Below are 26,488 nucleotides of genomic sequence, written 5' to 3'. Positions count from 1 at the left end.
CATCAGCTTGGATCTACCTCTTTTGATGATTCCAATATTGGATCTCCCGTCTTTCTGAGAACATCTTCCTGACTATCCTTAAAAGAAGAACATCAACCAATTGATGTTTGGCATTCTCCACATGATATCAGAGTTTACATCAAACTTACTGTAACTAGAATAAAATCTCAATTTACCATATTTGATTCTGATGCACAGATCATTGAGTCAGCCTGTAAGGTAGCAGCATTTTCTTCCCCAGTCAGCACAGCTGGATCATTGAGAGGAAAACAGATCACATGGCTTCTAATTATAACGGAAGAACAAACACCTTTTTTTTTTATTAGCAAAGTTACTAGTGTGTATTTTATTTACTTTTTTAATCAAAAGCTGATTGATGAAAAGCTGACGAGTAACTTACCATTAACAGGATCCATGTCCAAGCTGCAGGTGGAAGTAAAATCCGTTCCTTCATCACCAGTTTCGGTCTCCAGGTCATCTGGACCCTCTTCAGCCTCGGCCCTCTGCATAGATTCATCATCTGGCTTTTCAGCTTGAAACACTGAGACATCTTCCTCCTCTGCATCTTGCTCAGTGACCATTGAGCCCAGAACATCTTGGTCATCTCTGAGTTCAAGTGAAACCTGCAAGGCTTCCTCTATGCCACTATCAGAGGGTAAATCGTCTTTAGGAGGCATGGTGGCAGCAGGGAGGATGCTGGCTCCTTCACTGGAATCCTGCTCTTCGTTGGAGTCTTCAGAACACCGACTGCATTTTGGACTACTGACCAACTCTAAGACTGAAATCCCCTGAGGAAAGGCTCCAACATCCTCAAGGCTGTGTTCTGTGCAAGCAGCATTACTAGCAACTAGCACATCAAGATCATCCTCTACAGAGTTGGTTGAGTCAAGTTGCTGTTGTGGTCTAATTGACACAGTTGATCTGCCTGAATCCGGCACATCTGCTGGTGTGAAACACTTCCAGCAGGACTGCATGGCTCTGTTTATTGCCTGGCCTTCAGACTCCAACTCTACCACACACTTCAGTTTCCCTTTTGTTCTTCTCACTCTGGTGACAGTGAGCCGTAACAACTTGTCTTCTGTAATTGAGAACAATTCATTTGCGGCTCCATCGCTCCAAGATCCGATTGACGAGTCAAAACCTTCGAGCTCGCATAGGAATGCCTGGGGTGGAACTTCCAGTAGGGCAGGTGGCATCGCTCTGATATCCTTGATGCTGACCTGTGACGTGTTACCATAGTCCACAAAAAGGACAGAAACTTTATCTTCATTTTTATCAACAACTTCAGCACGGTACCAAAGCTGATCATCAGCAAATAAAGCAAGACATGACATTCCAAGAGAAAGAGCATTTGGAGTAGAGTATGTATCGGCTGTATCCCAAACCTCTGATACATCTGACGTTACCTTAGAGAGTTCCTGGGAATCAGCAGATTGACACCAAAAGGTTGAATCTTCGTTGACACTCATGATGTAGACCTCTAGCTGCTGGCCTACTAGCATCTCTTTATGAAATGGGTAGCCCGGAGTGCAAGGGAGCAGTGCTGGTGTTTCAGACTCATTTTTCTCTTGACTCTGATCAACAAGCTGCGTTTCCTGCTCATTCACTGGTTTCTTTTTCGTCGTCTCAGTGTCCTGCGTTGATAATTTACACACAATGTCCATGCCACTGTCCTCCAGCCTAACCTCCCACACAGATCTCACTTGCCTGATGAACAAACACTTAAACACCTTCTCTCCACAGGTACCGATGTCTTCTTTAAAGGCAGCCATGACGTTCGGGTCCAGGGCCTTCTCTTGTCCAAGAACTGCAGCATCACTCAGCATGCAGTGTGTGCTATAAGCTGGCAAGAGCAGATGAGACTTGGGGAGTTTTTCCATTTTGGAAAAGGGAATAACTGCTGTGTTTCCAAAGTCTATAAACTCGACAAGAGCTGTTGCATTCTCTTGAGTTTCTTTAACAACTGCTCGGTACCAAGACCCATCATCAACAAACTCTGCCTTAAGAAGATCGCCTGGATGCACGTCTTCAATAATGTTGGCTTTTGACATTGATTCTGGTTCATTCAACTTCTCCACCAAAGAAAACAGTTCATCCTCTTTGTTGATGTACTGAACAAAGAAGCTCAGAGGGCTGTTGCAATGTGACACATAAACGTCCACAGCTGTACCAGAAGCGATGCTTTTAGGGGGAAGGTCTGAAAGCTTGGGGATTTTCTCTGCTGCGTTTTCCTCTTGGGATTTTGTGTCTGATTCGGAAACTAACTGTTCAGTTTCAGGGAGGAGAATTTCTTTCCTGGGTTTCATTCTGGCATTACAATCCCCAGAACCATTTAGAGTCACGCTGTTATGTTTTCTTTGATGTGGAGGCGTGTAAAGGCCTCTGTTAGCGGATGAGTGCTTCCGACCAGCCATCTTGTTTTGGCTTGAAGGCTTTGGAGTGGAGGTGTTGGTCTTTTTCAGGGTCTGATCAAACTCCCCATTGTCCACTTCTTGGTTTGAAAAAGTCCTCTCCATCTTTGGTGCACGCATTGCTGCAGTCTCATACAGCTTCCTACTCCGGTAGACAATCTGCTCTTCTTGCATCTCAATCTGAAAGGTTTTCTTTATCTTTGCATTAATCTGGGTGTTGCCATGGTAGAGCTCTACCAGTAATTTGCCATCAGCTTCTCTAGCCACAATCAAGGCACGGAATTGCTGTTCTGTTGCATTTTTGTCAAACCATTCATTTACTTCTCTGGGAACATCAGCAGGAAGATCAGACAGAGCACACAAGACGGCTTGGACGGGAACAGACATGATGTCATTGGCCTCTTTGGGGACTGGAAGCAGGTCAGATTTCTCCACCTCCAAAGTATCCCCATAATCCACGAAGTGAACTAGAGGTTTTGGTGTAGTGCCTTTGATCTGAGCCCTGTACCATTGTCCATCAGTGTATCTAGCAAAGCACAAGGTACCAAAGATCGCTGGAACCTTTGCCTTCACAAGCTGATGGCAGAGGGAGTTCACCCTCATTGTGAGGTTTTTCATCACATCAGCATTCTTATCAAGATGGCAGTAGAATTCGCTGATGCTGTTAGAGAACATCACTGTGACTTCTTCATCCGTGCCAGTTTTGATGTTATGTGTTGAATAATAGTAGGTGTCCAGACGGAAAGATGTCCCAGTGGCTTTATTAGGTGGAATACCTGTGGCTAGGTTGGCTAAACTGGTGCTGATGCTCTCAAACGGAGTCTCTAGATCCACAATGTTGTGAAGAACCCTCTGCTCGGTGTACATGAAGGCATAAATGGTGCACTTCAAAATGATGAAGTCGGAGGCCGCACCTTGAGCAAAGCTCTGGAACCGTTCCTTTGCTTTGCAATTCCACTCGTTTATTGCAGAAGCTGGACTGACAGGGTTATACAGACTGCATCGAAATGCTTGACCAGGAAGAGCTAGGAAGTCTGAATTTATCGTTCTTAGGTCAAAGAGAGAAACTGTCGCAGTCTGCCCATAGTCAACAAACATTACATCCACCTGAGGGGTTTGATGCTTGTAAATGATTAAAGCTCTGTACCACATTCCATCCTCAGGGTGACGGGCCACACAGGTAATATCAACTCCTGGCTCAAACTCACTGTGTGCATAATAGGCCTGCATGTTGTGCATAAGCAATCTCAAAGGCCCAGAGCTCTGAACCAGCTGGCACCAGAAGTCATTTGGACTATCAATGAAAGAGACATTGACATCAAGAACACTTCCGATGGGAAAGATTTGCTCCTTAAAAGTGTCAACCCTTCTCTTATTGTTGTGAAGATCAAACGTAGGCTTTACAGACTTTTCCCCCTCCTTCTGCACTGGGACTCCCGAGCCAGTCAGCTGTGCTGTAGATATGTCCAAAGGCCTCACCCCAACTTCAACTATAGGTTTTCTACGAGCGTCTGTTCTTTCTGCGAGCCCATTGCAGGACAACTGTGCTCCAACATCTTGCTCACCCTGTGTGTTAGGATCTCTTAGCGTGACAACATAGCCATCACTACTTTTTCCTACCACATGCACCTCGAGTGTTTTATCTGTGACGGCCCTGACGAAATAATCTAAAGCACTTTGACTCCATTTCCTGCCTTGTGGTCTGACACCGGCCAGGGTACATTTCAGACCCAGCTGTGGCATCCTTTTGAACTCAGGAGAAAGGATCTTGATCTTACTCTTCTCAACCACTTCTGTGTTGCCATAATCAACAAAGAACACTTTGATTTGCGTCTCACCGACTTCTGTCACAGTGGCTCTGTAATATTCACCATCATGAGCCTGAGCTACACAGTAGAGCCCAGGAGCTGGATTTTTCACAATGTGGGTATTTGCTGAATCCTGGTACAGCTGGTAGAGGCTATCCAACAGTTCTTCCAGTTCTGTTCTGTAGTTTTCGGTTTGGATCCAGAACTCAGATGGACTGGATACATGCTGCACCAGTGCCAGATGTGAAGAGTTAAGTGCAAGATCTTCAAAAGGAAGCTTATCTAAAAGTGTGATCTTTTTCTGTTCGACAGACTGCTCAAGAGGTGACATTCTTCTCTCTGGCTGGGCTAAGGGCCGAGGGCTAAGAGCTACACTTGGCAGGGAATAATATCCACATGCTTTCCCACACTTAAGGAGAACGTTTTCTTTGGATCCAAACAAGCCGTTTATGTTTATATTGTTATCATCAAAGAGTGTGACATGGTATACTTTGTCAGAGATGCTTTGGCGTTCAAACTTGGCTATCATTGTTTTGTAGAGCAGGAGTGAATTGAGGTAGTCAATTTCACCAATGGTCCATCCCATTTCTTTGTCAAGGATTCCATGGAGGGAGCAAATGTAGGTGATAACTGGCATCCTGAGGAACTCTGGAGCCAGTGGCCTCACATTTTCCATCTGCACAAACTGCTTGGCTCCGTAGTCAACATTTAACACCTCCACCACTTTATTTGCTGGGAAAACCTGCTGTATCACAGAGCGGTACCACCTACCATCTCTTCCTTTGGCTGCACATGGATAACCAACCATGTCAGGGCATATAATGCAGCTGGATACTTTTTCCTCAAGATCCTGAGTAATCTGCTCTGTTAGCTTTTTAATTTCGTGAGAAAAAACTTTCAACATGCAAAAAATCTGTTGAGGATTTGTTACTTCGGTAACAATGACAGTCTCCACGGTTCCCTGTAACAACTCTGGGTACATGAATAGTTCCTGTTTCAGGAGCCGCTCTCCAGATCCCACAAATTGTTGCTGGACCTCTGCCAGCACTTCAGCTCCGCTAACGGATTTCAGTGACATAAGCAGAAAGTCCTTAAAGGTTACTGGAGCCAACTTCTTGGCAAATCCCATCTCACACATCTGTTTGGATATGCAAGGGATGTCCAGAAGAAACATTCTGTCTGGAACCAGCACGTCTTGCACATGTGCATCCACCAACTTTCCAGTAAACGATTTCAGGAATTCGAGAGCCACTGGGGACCATCTATTCTCAGACGAACGTGGTAACACATTAGCTAGTATGCATAACTCCACTTCAGGGTGCAGGAGGAAATGTTCCTTTTTACCCCATGCTAGCTTGCTTGTGGTGGCAGTGTACGTCATGCCTCTGTCGATGAGGAAGACGCTGTATTTGGAGCCATCTCTTGACACAATGCGTGCTCTGTACCAAGTAGTGTCCACTTGAACTAAACACTGGTCACCAGGATTTCCCTCCAGATCTTTAAATGGGGCTCCATGGGACTGAATTTCCTCAGCCAGAATCTCATAATCTATTGCTCTCTGCTGGCTAAACTTTCCCCAGAACTCCACCAGCGCACATAAGGGATGCAAATGAACTCTGGTTACAACAACGTTTACATCCGATCCTCTTGTGGGAAGTTCAGGAATTTCAGACATTGTGGCAGTTTTTCTGATTGGCAGATGCTCATGACTTCTGCCTCTCAGTCCTCGTGTGCAGGTATTGGATATTACCTGATAAAAAAAAAACAAGAAAAAAAAAAAAAGGAAATTGTGACAAGAATAAAGAAAATCAAACTCTTTCAACATGTAGAATGAATATCGGAAATATTTCTCAACAGTATTTCTAAAGAGGGACATAACTTATACTTATGTTTTATATATAGTTATGATCAAGTTTATGGGAAATCTAGATTACTTTTTGAAGGACTGGTGTGGACATATCCTCACCAACTTTGGCCTGGCAAGGTGGAACAGATTTATTGGGATATGTAACATGCAATAAAATATTTCTCCACATTTACCGGAGATGCTATTATTACATTCAACATATCTTTGTCTATTTTTAATTCAGCAAGACTTAGAAATAGCTGATCAAGCCAACTCAGAAACAGATGTAGAGTGAGACTCACAGCTGAGACTGACTTGAAATTGGAATATAAGAAACCTACAAGAGTTAAAGAACAAATAGAGTAAAAATCAGTAAATCAATAATTTTAGCTGATTTCGAAGGTTAATAATCACTGACTCTGCTTAAATGGAAACCATTCATTCATCCACCATCCATCCATCATTCAACCACCATCCATCCATCAGTCAATCAGTGTATCCATCCTTTATTCAAATACCATCCATCCGTCCGTCATTCATCCATCCATGTATCCATCATCCATCGACACATACCTCTAACCATCCATCTTTCTGTCCATCCACCATGCCATTAGCTTAACAGTTTAGATGTCTGGGAATCATTATTAGCACTCTTGCATTTTGCTAATTTTTTTTCTGGGTGGGTGGCTAGATAGAATTGAAACTATGTACATACTAGGGATGCATGATATATCGGTGTTGTCATAAGTATCAGCCAGGGATGCACGATATAATCGGCCCCCTGTCTGTATCGGCCTGTATCGGCCTTAAAGGAATAGTACACCCAAAACATGATTAGCCTTCATTTTCTACTCACCCCCATGCTGAACAACACTCTGGAGTACTTTTTTGATATCTCAAATGCATCTGGAGATCTGGGAGGCTTCTTGCTGTCTGCAGTATGGAGGAATATTGACACGTTTTTTGTGGACTTTTCTGTCTCGGGCACCATAGACCTCCATTATTTGAATGTCAGCAGACAGCAGACAGCAAGAAGTGTTGTTCAGCATGGGGGTGAGTAGAAAATGAAGGCTAATCATGTTTTGGGTGTACTATTCCTTTAAAACTGAATATCGGACATCGGCCACCCCACCGATATTTAACCCCATATTTGAACAGCTTCTGAGTTTCTAAAGTCTAAAAAAAAAAATACTACTTCTTCTTCCTCAAAAACTTCCTTTTTACAGACTTAAAAACTTCTAAAGGCGAGGGAAAAAATATTGATACATTAAAATATCCCAATATCTTCATATGCTGATATATTGCCATTTAAAAACACCATATCAATCTCTTTTACTAATGAAATATTGCTATATGTCATCGTTATGCTACGAAATTCCCCGAAAATTCACGAAATGTTGCCATATTTTTATATGTTGATATATTGACGCGGTATCTATCTATTTTACTAACAAAATCTCACAAGAATTTGCAAAATATCACGAGAGTTTGTAACAGAACGATGAAATTTCGCGATATTTTGAAAGTAAAATAGATCGATTAGAGCGTTTTTAAAAATCTATTTGATATCAGCATATGAAAATATATTTGAGTATATTATTTTTCAAAGTGACAGAAATGGTTAATAAAACTGCTATTTTCAATGACTACTTATTTTTGTCCAGCTTTAAAATCTGTATCAATATTGGTTATCGGCTACATGAGTTATCGGCATATCTGCCAAAATCCCAATATCGTGCATCCCTAGTATCAGCTGTTAGTCATTTTTTTAAATGTTGATATTTTTGGTTTATAATTTTTTTATAAATAATGAACTAAAAGGTATAACTGTATATAAATATAAATAGACTATTGTGGTACTCTTGTATTCTCAACACTAAGGGTGTGTTCAATTTCAGAGGCTGCTCCCTGGGGGAGTGTGAAAATAAAGAGGCAAGAAGAGTTTTGGCTATGGATTCAAACAAGTCGAGCCTTCTCTGGCTTCCACCACCCTAACTCTGTAGCCTAGCACCCATAACAGTTGAAACATAAAACCAGGCAAAGAATGGATGCCGAACTTCTCACTACTGTTCTGGATGCTAAAAATAATTTTTAGGAGCTTCGGCAGGATTACGAACATCGCGAATATCATAATTATATTGCAATCTGTGCTTCAATATCAAACAGACATTTGCACAGGGACAGATAAAAACTTTCTATAAACCAAACATTATCCACCAAATAATCTGACCTGATAACTATTAAAAAAATATTTTCATAAATTTCAGACAGAACTATTCACATACTTGTGTTGTATTCAATTGCACTTACAATATTCACCACTGTTCAGCGACATGTACCTTTTTCCACTGGTCACAGAGCAGCCGGCTTGCCCTCGCAATGAATCTTAGGATAACCAAGGCTACGTATGATACCCGTCTTTTAAAACGGGCAAAAAGAAGGCTGCATTTGTCGGCCACATTGTCACGAACCGTTCTGTACCGGAATTTGGTATCTAGTTGCGTATGAGCTAGGGGTGTAAATAATATATTTGTATCGATCCAATAGCCGACGATCCGATGCATCGACACATCCGCAAGATAATCAATTCATGTTTTTTTTTTCTCTGGTCTATTTTTATCCATTTGCTCCTGGGCGTAATTCTCCCTCCCGTGCTGCGGTGGCGCTAAACCTATTTTGCCCTCCTACCTCGCTTCCTTGTTATACTCCTGCAGCAGTGTGTTGCAGTAAGCTTGACAAAGACATTTTTAAATTATGCTCAATATTGAAGCGTGGTCTGTGCTAGACACTGTGGGTCTAGATACGGCCGAGGCGGTGAGGAAGTGGGGGCGAGTTTAATCCGACAACAGAGGGACATGAGTAGGGATGGGGATCGAAACCCGGTTCTATCAACTTATGTTGCAAAATCATCTCTTTTAAAGGGGGGAACACAACCTCAATGGCCAAGCACATTACTATTGTGCATCAAATAAAGGCCAAATGCAGTACCTTCGTCTGTCTCCGGGTTGAAATGACTCCTCCTGCTGCTGCCGCCGCACCACAGTCAGACCCGTCTTCATCATCCACTCAGAGTACCACTGGTAATCGCGCACATAGACTTTGTAGCTTGTCCGGTCTAGGCTTGTCCTGATCCGATCCACGTATAGGAAGCCGATATTGGCAAAAAAATGCGTATCGGCAAAGCATGTAAAAATGCCTATCCAGACTGCCAATCCAGTTTTTTTTTTTTTTATCCAGTCCGTATTTTCCAGCTACGCCGATTGAAACGATCCATTCCACTATTTTGCGCTAGTGTTCCCCGAATCCGGTCCGCATTTTCCAGAACACCTTCAACACACCCACAGGTCTTTTTGGGTCTGTGTCCCGGCCTAACCATTAAAACAGGTGAATTGGAAGATAGCGGGGAAAATGTCAGCCGTGGGGGATTATTTTATCCTGCACGATGAAAAAGATGATGAGGTGGAGTGTAAAACATGCCACATTAGAATCAAGCGTGGTGGTAAGGCTGTGATACACAACAAATCTGATCAACCATCTAGCGAAATATCATCATAAAGAGCATCAAGAGTTTCTAAAAAAAACAGACGACAAGAAAAAGAAAGGTCCTACACAACTAACTCTTGCAGAAACATTTGGGAAGCGTGATATGCTGCCACTTAATAGTGCTAAAGCCCAAGGGATAACAAGAGTCATTGCTGAGGAAATAATTCTGGATGACGAGCCGTTATCTCTCGTCAGTAAAGTGGGCTTTAGACGCACCATCCAACACCTGGAACCATGATACAACATGCCCAGCGGTCATTACATCCTCGAGAAAACTATCCCCCAGATTCACAAAGACGTTCGAAGTTATATTGAAAAACAAGTAGAGATTGCAACAGCGCTTAGTTTCACAACCGACATATGGAGCTGTGCTCACCGTCCTTTATCTTTATTAAGTTTAACTGCACACTGGATTGGGCCAGACTTCAACCCCAAAAGAGCGGTTTTAAATGCGCGTGAGTTTAGAGGCTCACACACAGCGAATGCCATTACAGACGCTATGGAACATATGTTACTGGCTTAGAAGATTGATAAAAAGAGGGTCCATGTAGTTTTAAGGGACAATGCGGCCAACATGAAAAAAGCAATGGATCAGCTCGGTGTGCCCAGCCTGGGATGTTTTGCGCACACTTTACAGCTGGTTGTCCAACACGGTCTATTTGCACAGCGAGCTGTAAGCGATGCCATCGCTAACGGGAGAAAAATAGTAACCCACTTCAAGCACTCCCCCAAGGCATACTCGGAACTCGAGGATGTTGAGGAAGAGATGAACATTGAACTAGGGCTGGGCGATAATTCAATAACAATATATATCGAACGATAGACGTGTGTCGCAATAGAAAAAAAGAGCGTCGATAAAAGTTCGATAAAGAAACGCAGTTTTCCTTCCTTCTCATTATAGCGTAGCATGTAGGTTTATGCTAGTCACTACTTCCTCCCAACCAATCACAATCGCGGACCCAGGCATGCCGTCACAAAGCGCCGCCCTCTCAAACCACAACACAGAGCACATGAAGGAGAGGCGGAGGAAATTGTTCCAAAGAAGGGTTTTTGTAGTTCGCCAGTTTGGCAGTATTTCGGTCATGGCAAGTCGGACAAAAAACAAACCAGTCATCTGTAAAATGTGTCTTATAACACAACCAACTTTTTTTTAATCATCTCAGCCGCTCACACCCGGCTCTGCATCGCCGGGAATTTCGGGCAAATATATATATATATATTAGGGCTGCAACTAACGATTATTTTAAAAATCGATGAATCGGCCGATTATTTTTTCGATTAATCGATGAATCGGACATAAAAAAAAATTTATATTAACCTCTTTATTCCAAAATAAAAATTTTAGACAGAACAAACAAGCACACAAGTACAGGTTGCTCATTAACATTACTGGTGCAATATGAAAAATAAATGTTTGTGTAAAAACTTTGCAAACTTACATGAGAAATGTAGCTGTACATCCACAAAATATAGGCTACTTTGTTTCATAAAGCGCAAAAAGACAGGCATTTTTGTTTTTTAAAGCCCCTAAGAGGTTCAAACAATAGGTCCCCCCATTTCAACAAATGAGTTTTTTTAGACTAGAAGAGTTCTGCCTTTTAAGACAGGAAAGTATAGCAGTTAAAGTTGCTACTTGAGAAAATACTTAACCATAGAGATAAAAATAGCCCTGTGATTCAAATTATAAATTGTATTTGGAATAAAAATGAGAGAACTAGGGGTGCTAAAAAACACATCCTCCAAAGACAGGTATTTACATGGGAATGTGGCAGATAATTAATTGACATATTACTGATCTTGCTGGATTTTGTTCTGCTTTACTTCCATAAATTGCAGGATCTTCTTTTCTTTATCTTTGCCAGAAGATTTAAACTTTAAAAGCCTTGCCCTCATAATTTGCAAGTTAATTTATTTATAAAGAAAATATAAACGCTGCTTAAACAAATTTAAATGAAATTAAAAGTAAAATAAGTAGCCAACCTTATCACTGTCTGTAACCTACTAACAAGGTAAGGAAAGCATCAGATGAGCTACCTGAGAAACTAACGTTACGTTTCCCCTCTTTAAAATGAAACAAACATGGTTACTCATCCTGCTGATCAGCTCTCTTCACTGCCATTGAAGGCTCCAACGTGTTTTCTTTTCAGGTGCTGCGTCATAACAGTGGTGCTTCCGCGCCATGTTCATTTGTTTTTACAAAAGTTGCATGTTACGACTTTTTTCACTTTACAAAGCGCAGGCTATTTCAATTATTGTGATCAATTTGCGCCGTCAATCCCGGCGCATGCGCGCTTCATTTGCAGTCTGGACGCTGAGGGTAAACTCCTCACTAAAATCCTGCGGCTCTGACTGCCGTGCTGAGAGGGATTCCTGTGGGAGAGGGAGAAAGGCGTTGGGATGGGGGAGGCGCCCCACGGCAGGCAAAAGCCGCCAGTGACACCGTAAAAAGTCGCCAGATTTGTCGCTAGTCGCTTTTTTGAAAAATAGTCGCTGGAGGGGTCTGAAAAGTCGCTGAGTTGACAACACTGCAACTGCGGCGCTGACTTGCTCCGCCATATTTTTTTTTCTTCCCCCGGATGACGGCGGCGGCGGATGACGCATTAATCGCGCGACACAACTAATCGATGATTAAATTCGTTGCCAACGCTTTTAAAAGTCGATTTTTATCGATTCGTTGTTGCAGCCCTAATATATATATATATATATATATATATATATATATATATATATATATATATATATATATATATATATATATATATATATTCTGTTCTGGGCAGTTTCCCACGTAGTTCTAACAATTGAGAGAAAAATGCTGAGGGGCCAGCAACTTCAAAGTAATAACTCAGGTTAATGCAGGAAACTAAGCTTAGAAGAATGCGGCGGGGGCGGGGGGTCCATTTATTTATTTGTTATATTTATTTTGGTCACTTCTGGTCACTTTAGTTTATTCTTTGTCAGTATTTAATAACATAACTCAGGTCTATTAAGTTAGTTTTCATTAAAACAATTCTGTTATGGTTAAAAAAAGTTGGTTAAATAAGGATTTAATTGGAAGTCTGTGTTTGTGTTCTCTAATAAAATTAAATCATTTAGCAATATCATAACATGTCCAGGCAGAGCTGCACATAAAATATGGTTTAAAATCTTTTCAATAATTATCGATATCGATTAATATGCATTTTTTTTTATCAATAAGCTTTTTTTCTATATCGCCCAGCCCTACGTTGAACCGAAGCGTTTGCAACAAGATGTCAAGACCAGATGGAGCAGTATAAAGATGATGATTGACAACCTAGTGCATTGTAAGTGGGCACTGCAGGCCTATGCATCGGATAGCGACAGCAATCTGCCAGCCACATTAACAGGCAACCAGTGGTCGCTGCTAGAGAAAACGGCAACAGTCCTTAAACCCTTCCAAGAGATGACTGCGGAGGTCAGTGCTGCCTCTGCCACAGCAGCAGATGTCATCCCATCTGTCCGTGTCCTGACACGCTTTCTGGACAGTGAGAGCGAAGAACACCGAGGGCTTCAAACCATGAAGGCTACCTTACTGGATGCTGTGCACACACGTTTTGACTACGTGGAAACTGAACCCCTCTATGCCGTGGCAACAATGCTGGATCCACGCTACAAAGACAAGCAAGTGATTAATATTTATTATTATTATTATTATATTATTATTATTATTAATAATAGTATTATTATTAGTTTTATTATTATTATGATTATTATTTGAGTGAGTTACAAGCTATAGTACAATAAAAATATTTTTCTCTACAGTTGTCATTTATTTCTAAATAAAAGATTCTCCACTGTAAAATCAATAAAGTGTCCCACTATGACTATGAAGCTGAGCTCAGTGGGAAATTAGTCCCTATCTATGTAGGGCAAGTGATAGACATGGGGACGGACTGCAGTTCTACTGTAAGGTGCCTTGGTAAAGCTCAATGACCGGCGTACCTGACATGGAACAACCAGACCAGGCATAGTGCTTTAGGTTAATAGAATATATTAATTAGGCTATGGATTCTTTCCAAAAAAAAAAAAAAAAAAAAAAAAATATCGATCGTCCCCATTCTTTTTTTACAACTCGACTGCTGATTATTATTATTATTATTATTATTGTTCAGCTATCTGATCTATGTGATCTATTTTGTATGTTACTTGTTTTCATTTAACATTAATATGTGGACACTGGCTGAAACAATATAAAATAATTGATACATCTTTATTACATTTTATCCAAATGTTAAGGTTCTTCACTGCTACCAACCTGGATCAGGCAAAGGAGGCAGTAAAAGTAGAGGTGATGAAAATGGAACAAGAGCTGAAGACCATGCCCTCTAGAGAAGGTGTGGCTGAAGCTGAGACAGCAAAGCAACCACCAGGAATGGAGGCTGGAAGCTCAACCAGCAGCCTGGGCTGCTACTTTGACGAGATACTGCAAGAGAACTACACAGCAAGTCCGTCTGAGCAGCAGATCACCCCAGGGGCACTGTTTCAGTTGGAGAGCTACCTCAGTGAGCCTCCACTTGGGCGTAAGAACTAGGGATGCACGATATTGGGATTTTGGCCGATATCCGATATGCCGACATTTTAAAACTCATGTAGCCGATTACCGATATCGATACCGATGTTAAAGCTGGACAAAAATAAGTAGTCATTGAAAATAGCAGTTTTGTTATCCATTTCTGACACTTTGAAAAATAATATACTCAAATATATTTTCATATGGTGATATCAAATTGATTTTTAAAAACGCGTATCGATCTATTTTACTTTCAAAATCTCATGAAATTTAATCGTTCTGTTACAAACTCTCGTGATATTTTGCAAATTCTTGTGAGATTTTGTTAGTAAAATAGATCGATACCGCGTCAATATATCAACATATAAAAATATGGCAAAATTTGAGGAATTTGGGGGGATTTCGCAGCATAACGATGACATATAGCAACATTTCATTAGTAATAGAGATTGATATGGTGTTTTTAAATGGCAATATATCAGCATATGAAGATATTGGGATATTTTAATGTATCAATATTTTTTCCCTCGTCTTTAGAAGTTTTTAAGTCTGTAAAAAAGAAGTTTTTGAGGAAGAAGTAGTAGTATTTTTTTTTTTTTAGACTTTAGAAACTCAGAAGCTGATCAAATATCGGTGGCCGATGTCCGATATTCAGTTTTAAGGCCGATACAGGCCGATACCGATAGGGGGCCGATTATATCATGCATCCCTAGTAAGAACAATCCTTTTAACTACTGGAGAGAAAATCAGGCTCGACTACCCACCCTGGCAGCAACAGCAGCCAAGTTTCTCAGTGCTCCCTGCACCAGCGTTGAAAGCAAAAGGCTTTTTAGCGCAGTCTCACTCAACATTGATGAACACAGGAGCAGGCTGACACCAGAGAATCTTGAAATGCTCATCTTTGTAAAAAAGAATCTCCCCATCATGCTTGGACAGCAGTCAGGGCAAACAGTTAAAGGGAGTGTGTGTGAGGAGATTGGGAGTATAAGGCATTTTTGTGTAATCGTTCACTATTATTTGCACTGTTTTTTTTTTAAGGAGTGTCTTTTTTCAAGAGTAGAGTCCTGATTCTAAGTTGATAGACTATTTTCCACTCTTGTCTGTTTTGCTTTTTTATTGAAACTTACAGTAATACTTTAACTGTTTACGGTTTTACTGTTCACTGTGCAATTTCAGATTGCTATTCATAATTTTGTCCAGTTTGTGTTTATCTCTTAATAAACAGTTAAGCTTGTTGTTACCAATCATTGTGTTTTATTCAATCTCACCAGTTCAGCTGGGTAGATGTTAGCAAGAGTACTAAAACCTTTTTCAACATGAGTCTTACAACTAAGGCTAAATACTTTAACTTAAACTTAAAAACATGCTTGGATAGGCTGGTATCGGCCAGTATCGGTATCGGATCGGAAGTGCAAACACCTAAATCGGGACATCTCTAGTTTGAATCGATAGCCAAACTCTTCTGGCCTCCTTATTTTCCCTGACTTTGAAGGATCCGGCTCAGGTACACCGGGTCCTTGGACAATCAAACACAACCAAGAAGTCATCCAGTCTGAAAAGGCCTCGGTGCTGCGCTATGATATACTCAGCCAGGAATCTGGCCTTTGGAGGATGCAGTGTCACTACCCAATCCGTCATGGAAGCACGATCTGTACCATCAGCTCATTTGCGGATGCCCAACCAGATATACACCCGGGTCACCCATGATTTAATTCAGTAAAAGATACCTAGATTATGTCTTTCCCTCCCAAAGCAGAGTAAGTAGAATAAACTATAATGTGTATAAGGTTAATAACGTATTTTTCCTGAAAAATAAAATGCCTTCAAATCCTGCTTTATCTCCCGTCCGTGCCCGATCTGCCATGGAAATGGCATCCTACGCTACTTACGTGAGCTAACTTTTTCAGCTTTGGATTTAAACTCTAGTCTGAGCTTAATGTTGTCCTTTTTTAACCATACCATATATATTGCATAACCTACAGAATGAAAAAATAAATTTTACATTATTATTTATTATTATTATTTAATATTAATATTAGGGGTGTAAATAATAATCGTTTTGTATCGATGCATCGATCCAACAGCCGACGATCCGATGAATTGACATGTCCGCAAGTTAATCGATTCATGTTTTTTTTTTCCTCTGTTCTATTTTTATCCATTTGCTCCTGGGCGTAATTCTCCCTCCCGTGCTGCGGTGGTGCTAAACCTATTTTGCCCTCCTACCTCGCTTCCTGGTTATACTCTTACAGCAGTGTGTTGCAGTAAGCTTGACACAGACATTTTTAAATTATGCTCAATATTGAAGCGTGGTCTGAGCTACACACTGTGGGTCTAGATACGGCCGAGGCGGCGAGGAAGTGGGGGCGAGTTTAGTCTGCCGATGGAGGGACATGAGGGCCAAAAAGAGCGGAGATCCAGGTGGAAAAAGGGTCCCAGCGTTCTCGCTCACCTCGCTCTTCTAGCGGGTCAAACTTCACGAGTTGTTTTCCGCAATTTCGGTCATAAAAACAAAACAAGCCGGCCTCTGCGGCACTATTTGCAGTCAGTTACAATTTGGGAGAGGAGCAGCGGAGCGTCTCTCAAGGGGGCGGGGACGTCGACACTCTGGAGCCGAGGTATTGCATTGAACTCATTGCACTGATTATGTGCAGTATTTTTTGATGAAACTTTTCTACTTCTGTTATTTGCTGTTGTTTCTAAAAAAAAATGCATAACGATATTACAGCTTTCATTGATTTATTTCAAACTTGAAACTTTGTTTAGCCTGTAAGGTGTAAAAAAATTATAATAAAAAAAAATTAACCGATTAATCGTTTAATCGAATCGAATCGTGGTGTATTCTTGAGTATCAAAAATAATCGAATCGTTGGGTCAGGAAATCGATACTGAATCGAATCGCTATGATGGATGTGATTTACACCCCTAATTATTATATTTTGCCAGACTACTCTGAGCATGTCCGATGATGATGTCAGACAAGCAGTTTAACAGAGAAAATGTAAAAAGCTTTAAAAATTGTCTCAGAAAAGTCAAAAAAATTTTTTAAAGAAATGTAATAGCATTCTTTAGTACGTTAAGGACATAAATAAGTAATTTTTATACCATAATTAAATTGGTTTTGGAAAACCGGATGTATATCTAATTCAAGTTAATTCCGTTTATTTAGCGCCAATTCAAAACACGTCATCTCAAGGCACTTTACAGTTCACCAGATCCTACAGTCAAATCGATTCATGATTAAGTTTTCCATTTTAGGAAAATCAGTTGATTGCATCGACTCATTGACTTGAATGCAATCCCTCACACTAAGCATGCTTGTAGCGACAGTGGAGAGGAAAAACTCCCTTTTAACAGGAAGAAACCTCCAGCATATCTGGTTGTGCATGCATAAATGAGCCGAGGGAACGGATTGGGTTGTGAGAGTTACAAGCAGCCCTTAAATTACAACTCAGCAAAGGAAAGCATTCAATAAATCTCAATGAAATTGTTCAGGTCATGTAACTGCCACCACCCTTAGAGCCTCCCCACCAACATTCATCACCAAGTTACACCCTTGGTTCACAGTAAAAAAAAGTTCATTTGTTTTTGTACTTCTAAGTGGCAAACGAGATCACTGTATAAAACCACTGGCTGCTTTTTTTTTTTTTTTTTTTTTTTTTTTTTTTTTTTTTTTTTTACAGTAAGGCCTGCCAACTTTTTTCAACTCTTGGATTTTGTGTCATTTTAAATTCAGGTCAGCTTACAGAAAAAATATTATAAAGATAGTTGTTGAGAGCATATTTCTATCATTTATATGTACGGTGGGAGGAGGTCAATTAATTGGTTTGGAAGTTTTATTTTTAAGCTGAGAGAAAGCGGCAGGATAAGCTGATCAGGAAGGCCAGCTCTGTGATTGGATGCTCTCTGGACTCAGTGCAGGAGGTGGGAAACAAAAGGATCCTAAATATATTAACATCTCTGTTAGAGAATGTCTCCCACCCCATGCATGAAGCTGCAGAACTGAAGAGCTCCTTCAGTGACAGACTGCTGCTCCCTAAATGCACCAGGGAGAGTTATCACAGATCCTTCCTCCCAGCAGCTGGAAGACTTTATAAACACCGCTGCTGCTCCTAACAACATCAATAAGTTGTTACAATGGTGCTGATTTTGCAAAGTTTCTACCGTAGTCAATTAAATAACATGCTGCTGTCATTTTGCACATCTCTGATGTTGCTGCTATTGACAAATATCCATTACTGTAAAAAATATCCATTGCTGTATATTGGTTATTTATTGTCCAGTTGCACAGTTATATAATGTTACACATTATTTTCTTTTTTTTACTCATTAGTTGTTGTTTTTTACACTTTTCTAAGGTCCACATTTGTGTGACCATATTTTCTATAATCTGTTTGCTTTTTAACTCCAGAATTTCCCCATAGTGGGAAATAATTCTATTCTAAATCTCCCAGCCCTGTCATACATCGACATTTGTATAAATTAAAAACATTTCTTATGGAACTAGGATTAATTAGTGAACAATAATCATGGTTTTATAGATATAATTAAAGTAGCAGCTTAGCTAGGTCGCCAAATGCAACGACCGTTAACACAACAGTCAGGTGATTAACGGTCAGCCCGGTAGCAATGACATTTATAGTAAATTAGCTGCTCCGACATATTATTATATTATTATTTCCTGTAAATTTATCTTATTATTTGAACAGGCGCCATGACGGTAACTCACCAGCAAGGCGCCTCAGGTTTCCTCTCCAGACCTGCTGCTAGCAACCTTCTCCTCTACCGCCCAAACTTTCCGCCGTTTTCTCGCTTCAAACGTCGATCCAAGCGCGCAGTCTCCCCGCCTGACTCGCTCTTTGTTTTCACAGGAAAACTTTAGCTGCTTTAACGAGATTTTAGTTCAATTAACACAACTTGACTCCATACAGCCGTTAGCTACGGATCGCTAGCAAGAACCCGCGCTGCCGCGTGCTCAACGGTTTGATCTTTTTTTTTTTTTCCTAACTGCGTGACCCGGAAATGCCAATAAAAGTTCATTAAACGCGCCTATTTGGTTTTATAACCGTTCGGTTTGAGATACTGATCAAATATATATATATATATATATATATATATATATATATATATATATATATATATATATATATATATATATATATATATATATATATATATATATATATATATATATATATATAAATTCATTTTTGGTTTAAAAAAAAATAACTTTACAAGAGTATCTCTTTTTTTATTTTATTATTATTTTTAAATATATAATAAATTAATTTAATAAATTAAATATAAAAAAATACAAGAGGCTCTTTTTTATTTTATTATTTTAAAATATATTTATTTAAAAAATACAAGAGTATCTTTTTTATATATTTATTAAAAAATACAAGAGTATCTCTTTTTTATTTTATTATTTTTAAATATATTAATTAAAAAAATACAAGAGTATCTCTGCCACAAGAGTAGATTTTTTAAAAACTAAATATAAATTGAATACCTTTGGAAACAAATATAATAGATATATATATTCTAAATAAATAAACTAAAATATATATATATATGATGCAATAATTCTTATTTTATGATTTCTGATTAGCTTAATTTAATCAAATAATACAATAATTAGTTTTACAAGTAATATTTGATATTATAAGATCATATTAGACTTTTAATTTGGTAAATATTGTATGTGTGATAATATAACTTTTTAAACATTTGATGGAATAAAAATATGACGTAATCATGAGCTTTTTCTACTTTTTTTTCCCAATTTAAAGCACATTTTGACAAACATAAGCCACTTAAGAGCAGTTCCTGGTAGACCTTTGCAGAAATAAATTCCCAGCTAAACAGCTTTTCAAGAAATTGTGATCCAGTGGATTTTTTGGGACATATCAGAGATTATTTACTTAGAAAAAAAAAAAAGAAACAAAGTCTTTAAACTTGCAATTGAGATAAAAAAATTTTTATTACTTTTCACTTTTATTTAAACATAAGTAAATAAAAAAGATATGACAGAAATCATGTTTTTATTAAATATTATCTTAAAAGTGTTATTTTGCTATTTATTTTTATTTGTTTGTGTTATATTAAATAATAATTCATGATCAATCTAACACATGAGCCATTTGTCTTCAAACACTGAGTTGGTTTGTTTAAGGCTGTTTTGCTGTGCAGATAAACCACACTGGTGGTTTGATCAGACTTTATAAAATACTGAAACACTGTAATTATTATATACATCCCTAAAACACTTTGAATGTTTTACAATTTAGACGCTTTCTATAAAGAATATGTAATATTCACAACAAACAAATGATCTGCGTATTTTTATGTCATTATAATTTTTCTTATCGAAAGGTGTGCTAAGCAAAAACATGATTTAACTGTAGTTTTCGATTGTTCAAATAAATTATGTTATGTGTGTTTCGTCTGTGCACCACGAGGGGGCAGCACTGCCATTATTAACCTGTAAATTCTAAACCGGAAGTTTGTCACTAGCTGGCGACTGTTTCCATTTTGACGGCGATTGGAAAAGGCCACTGCGTGCTTATTGTTTCTTCACGTTTTGTAATCAAACTAAACCGTCATCATGGCTATGCAGGCAGCCAAACGCGCTAACGTAAGTTAACGTATATAAATGACGATAAATATTGGACGAATTAATTTCAAATACAACATAATGTTCGGGTTAGCATGCGGCTAGCTGTTAGCTGGCTATCTGGTGCGTCTTAGAATAACCACTTTACGCTTTGAAGTAACTCATAAAGTTATTTATTTTATATTCTGTGTACAGTGCTTTGATAATAAACTATGTATTAACTATTTAGTATCATAGAATGCTGGTAATTCTTTTGTTTGTGAGGCACAACGTCCTCCCAAACAGGGAGAGTTATTATTAGCATACTGTTTACGTAGCAACACAAGAAAAGCAAGCTAAAACTGCTATTCTTGTTCATGTTGACATCCTCATAAACGTGATTGTGTGCGAAGACTTTGGATTTGTAATGTGTATTTTAGGGTGGTCATATTTCTAGTGGCACAAACGGTTGGATTAAAAGTGATGCTCATTGATATGATTACTCAAACAAGAGTATACTGGAGTTTTACTGTTTACAAAAAAATAGATTAAATACTACACTTCAGATATGCTTCACAGTGTCACTATAACCCCTTACATTTTAAAAATACGTTACGCTACTGCAATAGAAAACCAACCCACACCAATAATAATATTTTGACTATAAAGAGTTTAAAATCTTATTCGTGAAAATATATATTATCTTCTGTTTTAATCAGAGTGGATTTTTAAAGTCATTAGCACCTGATATTATAATGTACACCCGTTTTACAACCAAGATTTTCAACAACCTCCCAAATGGAGTTGGGTGATCTAACAATCAAATCCATTAATCACATTTGTTCTGTTTATATATTTTATTGTGTAAAATCTGGATTGTATTTTTTATTTTTTTCATTATTGCACTTTCTGGGCTTGCACAGCTCATGGTGAGATCAGCTCATCACTCTTAATCTTAGATTTCTACTATTGACTGATAAACTAGCTGATTGTAACACAGCAACCTGCAAACATGTAGATTTTTTTTTATATTTTGATTGTTGTGAAACGTTGTTGTACAAGAATTTTCACAGCTTGAATTTTGTTGCCCTTTAAATTGGGTCTTGGGTCACCTTCCAGAGGGGCTGGTTGAATTTTTTTGGAAGTAATGTACATTATTTTTATTTCTGTTATGAAACCTAAGTGAGAAAAAAGTTGATTGAAAAAGAGCAGTTGTACTTCGTTCCTCTGGTATCCAATGAAGCCCTCCCCAAAGAAGTCATTTTATTTCTTTTGATGGTTAAATATCTAAATTTATGTAGTAATTGACAACTCCCTTTCCTACATGATTAATTTGTTGTTTGAAAGCCTCAAACACGATAAATATAATTAGCGCCTGCCTCTTTTCTAGATGCCTGAGAGTGAGAGTAGTTTTAAACAAGTCATTGATACTGAAATCTGCCAACTTAGAGCCATCTTACACTAGCAACAGGTTTTGAATTGAAACTTGTTGAGTGTTAAGAAAACATGGTGGAGTTACACTGATCAGAGGTTCTAAAAGAGGTCTTAGAAGACATAAATAATCTGAGATACCCCAGGTTCTCTGAGTTTTGTTGTATCCTCTGTAATTTGTTACGTTTGTTTTCTTCTTTCTGCAGATCCGATTACCTCCTGAGGTGAACAGAATCCTCTACATCAGGAATCTTCCTTATAAGATTACAGCTGAGGAGATGTACGATATCTTTGGGAAATATGGACCAATACGACAGATCCGAACGTAAGTTCAGCTTGAAAATATCCCTAAATGTCGGGTAGTTTAGATAGGACGACTGCTAAGCTCCGATTCGATTAACGAATTCTAGCGCCATGTTGGATTTCTGAGAATGTACGGAAATGACTTGTGTTGAAAGATTCAATGGTTTTCTGAGGCATTTAAGTTGGGAATAAAATAATGTATTTAAAGATCTATCTGTGTACTTATTACACAAATAATGTCAGTTGTTTAGAGCTTGATGTTCTTTGCTTTTAAATAATAATCAAAATTTAGCTTTAGACAATAGTGAACCTGCGTTGATCGATCTGCTGTTCACCGCTTGTCTTTTCTGTTTTTTTTCTTGTCAGAGGGAACACACCTGAAACCAGAGGAACAGCTTATGTTGTGTATGAAGATATCTTTGATGCCAAAAATGCCTGTGACCACCTGTCAGGCTTCAACGTCTGCAATCGTTACCTGGTGGTGCTTTACTACAATGCAAACAGAGTACGTATTCGCAGCTCAGAACGCACAAACTCAGAATGTCTGTTTCCCAAACGAAGGCATGTGTTTGATTGAAACAAGAATAAAATAATCTGCTGCATTAAATTTTACTTTCTGTATTGTTGTTTTGCAGGCCTTCCAGAAAATGGACACAAAGAAGAAAGAGGAGCAACTGAAGCTTTTGAAAGAGAAATATGGGATCAACACAGACCCCCCAAAGTAGTTTATGTCAGGTTTTTATCTTTTAACTCTCTATTTGTAAAAAAAAAAAAAAAAAAAAAAACAACATCGTTGGAGTCGTTTATGGTTTTGATTAAATAATTGATAGTTGTTTATGATGACATTTTATGCTTTTTTTATTTTAATTTTTTTCTGTTTTGTTAAGTATATGAGTCAGCCAGAATTGGCCTTCTTTAAGTTGAAGTCAGAGAAAAACAGGCCAAACTCTTCAAAGACTTTTGTGATGTAAACCTTTTTGTTTTGATCCATTCTGTTTGGCAGAAAGTTCTGTTTATCCCAGTCCTTATTCTGGGAAGAAGCATCCTGGAAATGAACCTCTCATGTAAAGTCAAATTGTTCTGTAAAATAAATGCTACCATTTCTAAAAGTACTGTCTCCATATTTTCACTCTTCATATAATCTCATTTAGATATTGTCCTCTGTATAAACCCAGGTGGTCAAAAGATTCAGTATATAGCATATGGTTAGTGGGTCATTTAACGATCTGCCTGATCTGGTTGGTTGTGATGCAGTCGCCATGGTGATCTCCATGAGTGAATGAGAACACGCTCAAAGAAGCTGATTTTGGGTCAACGGTACATCCGCTCTTAGAAATGATTTTCTACATATATTGTTTTGATACCTCTACCTGTAAATCTTAAAAACATTTGCACCAACAGATCACTGATTTTCTTTTTTCAGATTTTCACTTTTTAATGTTAAGAGTTTAGTGTTATTCATAGCATGGCTCTTAATTCAACAGGTAAATACTGAGGGTAAAGTGTTAAAGATGTGACGAATCAAAGATCATGCAGACCAAATGAATAAATCCAAGTGAAAACTACTGCATATTGAGCGTTATCAAGGCTTTGTTATTTAGAAAATGGTAAATGGAAATAATATGGAAAACCTAAAAATTTTCTAGGCTTTTCCAGAACTGCATATGAACCCTGGAAGTTGGTCGATAAAATGGTTTGTTGAGTCATCAGAGCAGACAGAAGCCCATAGAGTTTATTTTATTAGAGTAAATCACAACACAGGGAGTAGTGCAGCCATGTCGTCACGGAGACAATACATGTTACAAAAAATCTTTTTACACTTTTGACATTTCTTCCGTTTGGTATCCTTACAGCAGACACTGGGTTGTGGTTAGAATCATGAAGCTGAAGGTGTTAATGTAAAGTTTTAGAGTGGTCATTTTACAGGAGATAATCCCAACTGCTGAAATGACGCTGGACCAACTTTTTTTTTATTTTTGCTGCACTTTTCGCCAAATCTCTTTCATTCTTCTGTTGACCCTAGAATTAAAGTGTGGAATACATTGGAGGGCAGATATTCACGTCTTTTTTAGGCGGTACAACATCAATTAATTTTTTTTTATTTTGTGAAAAGTGTGAAACTAAAGAGAGTAAAACAAAACGTACAAAAATCGGACTGACTGTTAAAAGAAACATGGAGGGACTGAGGAGGGCAAATTGTATAAACCTACTAAACGCTAGGTTTTACCTTAAGGGCTAACAGCATGTGATGGAATGACACCTACTGCTAATCTCTAATCTCATCACAGAAACCTCATCTCTGGGTAACTTCCACGCTCAAACACTCCAAATTTATTTCAAAGATATGCAACCATAATGAAAAATCCTGATAAAAAAAAAAAGCTCTTTATGAATTACAGTTTTTTTCCCTATTTATCTTCAGCTCATCCATTTAAAATCACTTTCTTTCATGGGGTTTGCCTCAAAGATCTGCAAATGTAGCACTCTTTATGGTTCTTCCAAAATGGCGCTGTCTTCATCACTGCTTCAGCCAACTAGAAATGAAATAGCGCGTTTTAAATGCGTTGGGCGGGGGATTCAGTTCAACATACAGCACAGCTAATCTACACAGAAACATGCTCCCACAGGTAAAGCAATCCAAGGAAAGCGTCTCAACCCATCGCAAAGCTCACAGCCCCGTATAAGGCTGCTTCATTTTCCCTCCGCTCAGAGAAAAACGCTTTCCCTAGAGAGTCACTGCGTTGTAAGGCTTTCTGTCTTCAATCACCGAAAGGAAACGAGACTTTTAAGGCAGAACCTAAAGGCATGCAAATGAATAACATCGTATTTACGGACAGAACAGGCTCGTTTCGGCGGTAGAAGTCGAGCGGACGCTAATCCACCCCGCTTAGAGCTAATATAAGAAAAGACGGGTGGAGTGTTTTTACGAAGGACGGTACATGGTTGTAGGAATTTGGTTCGCTTTGACGGTATCGTGAAAACACACACAGCTAGCATCGGAACAATAAATAGAGTAGCGGCAAGTTCAACGTTAGCACATCACTGATGCGCAAGCTTCAGTAGAGGTAAACTGAAAGGAAAGTACTTTGCACACTTCACATTTTGGCAGTTGGTCTATAAATAATTTTAATATATATCTTCATATTTATATTTCTTCATATATATGTATTGATTGTGTAAGTTGTTTATATGTAGAGTTGTGTGTGTTTGCAGGTGTTGGATGTGTGGCGTTGAGTGTGCCCCCCCCCGCACACTGCTGAATACCATGTGTAGATGTTTTTATAGCAAATAAAATTCTCATGCACACGAGTGTTTCAAACACAAGAAGCAGATCCATTGAAAGGTAGTCCAAGCATATATTATTATTATCTTTTTTTTTCAGTGGAAATAGCTGCAAACTGAATGGAACATGAAATTCTTTCTGTGCAGTCCGTGGTGGCTGGTGGAGCGCTCTCTGCTGCGTCCCGGCCTATTTCTGGAGGTCACACTGCAGCAGTAATACGATGGACGGGTCGCTCTTGGCCGCCTCTTTGAACTCCTCCAGCGTGATCTGGTCGTCGTTGTTCTTATCCATCTTGGAGAAGATCTTGTCCACCCTCTGCTCGGGCGTCAGGCCGTCCTCGTTCATTTTCATCATGATCACTGTGCCAACCATCTTGTAGATTGCCTATCAGGAGGAAACACACAGAAAAAAAATAGTCATAAAGCTGGACCAACAAGCACCAAAATATATGAATTTTATTTTTTAATTTGCTGGGTGCAGAGGGCTGCTCAGTGAGGCAGTGGGTAGCACTGCTGCTTGCAGCAAGAAGGTTCTAGGTTCGATTCTTGGCCTGGGGTCTTCTTTCTGCATGGAGTTTGCATGTTCTCCCTGAGCGTGCGTGGGTTCTCTCCAGGTACTCCAGCTTCCTCCCACAGTCCAAAAACATGACTGTGGGAGGCTCTCTAAATTCTACTCGAGTGTGAATGTGTTGTTTGCCCTGCGATAGACTGACGACCTGTCCAGGGTGTTCCCCACCT

General features: G+C 39.0%; 3 protein-coding genes across 4 annotated transcripts in view; 1 reads left to right on the top strand and 2 right to left on the bottom strand.

Moving 5' to 3' along the window:
* Positions 1 to 19,110, bottom strand: part of tdrd6 (tudor domain containing 6) — a 31,899-nt gene extending 12,789 nt beyond the window's left edge. The window contains exons 1-5 of one of the 2 annotated variants that reach the window (XM_038308541.1): positions 18,869 to 19,110; positions 785 to 5,969; positions 401 to 724; positions 177 to 250; positions 18 to 77 (exon numbers count right to left, since the gene is read on the bottom strand). In XM_038308541.1, the coding sequence (XP_038164469.1) occupies positions 18 to 77; positions 177 to 250; positions 401 to 724; positions 785 to 5,894 (5,568 nt within the window). In that variant the 5' untranslated portion in view covers positions 5,895 to 5,969; positions 18,869 to 19,110. Of the gene's footprint in view, positions 1 to 17; positions 78 to 176; positions 251 to 400; positions 5,970 to 18,868 lie in introns of both variants that reach the window. The other variant, XM_038308540.1, reaches the window with a different exon arrangement.
* Positions 19,111 to 20,631: 1,521 nt separating this feature from the next.
* Positions 20,632 to 23,577, top strand: sf3b6 (splicing factor 3b, subunit 6). Its single transcript, XM_038308555.1, has 4 exons — positions 20,632 to 20,776; positions 22,372 to 22,490; positions 22,835 to 22,973; positions 23,104 to 23,577. The coding sequence occupies exons 1-4, from the start codon at positions 20,747 to 20,749 to the stop codon at positions 23,191 to 23,193; spliced, it is 378 nt and encodes a 125-aa protein (XP_038164483.1). The 5' UTR covers positions 20,632 to 20,746; the 3' UTR covers positions 23,194 to 23,577.
* Positions 23,578 to 24,182: 605 nt separating this feature from the next.
* Positions 24,183 to 26,488, bottom strand: part of vsnl1a (visinin-like 1a) — a 52,080-nt gene continuing 49,774 nt past the window's right edge. Inside the window, exon 4 of the mRNA XM_038308554.1 lies at positions 24,183 to 26,135. Within this exon, the coding sequence (XP_038164482.1) occupies positions 25,938 to 26,135 (198 nt within the window). The 3' untranslated portion in view covers positions 24,183 to 25,937. The remainder of the gene's footprint in view (positions 26,136 to 26,488) is intronic.

The sequence above is a fragment of the Cyprinodon tularosa genome, unplaced genomic scaffold (assembly GCF_016077235.1).
Source record: "Cyprinodon tularosa strain WSP-4 unplaced genomic scaffold, ASM1607723v1 ctg64, whole genome shotgun sequence".
Taxonomy (NCBI): domain Eukaryota; kingdom Metazoa; phylum Chordata; class Actinopteri; order Cyprinodontiformes; family Cyprinodontidae; genus Cyprinodon; species Cyprinodon tularosa.
The sequence above is the reverse complement of the archived record's forward strand: the minus strand, read 5'-3'. Positions and strand labels throughout refer to the sequence as shown.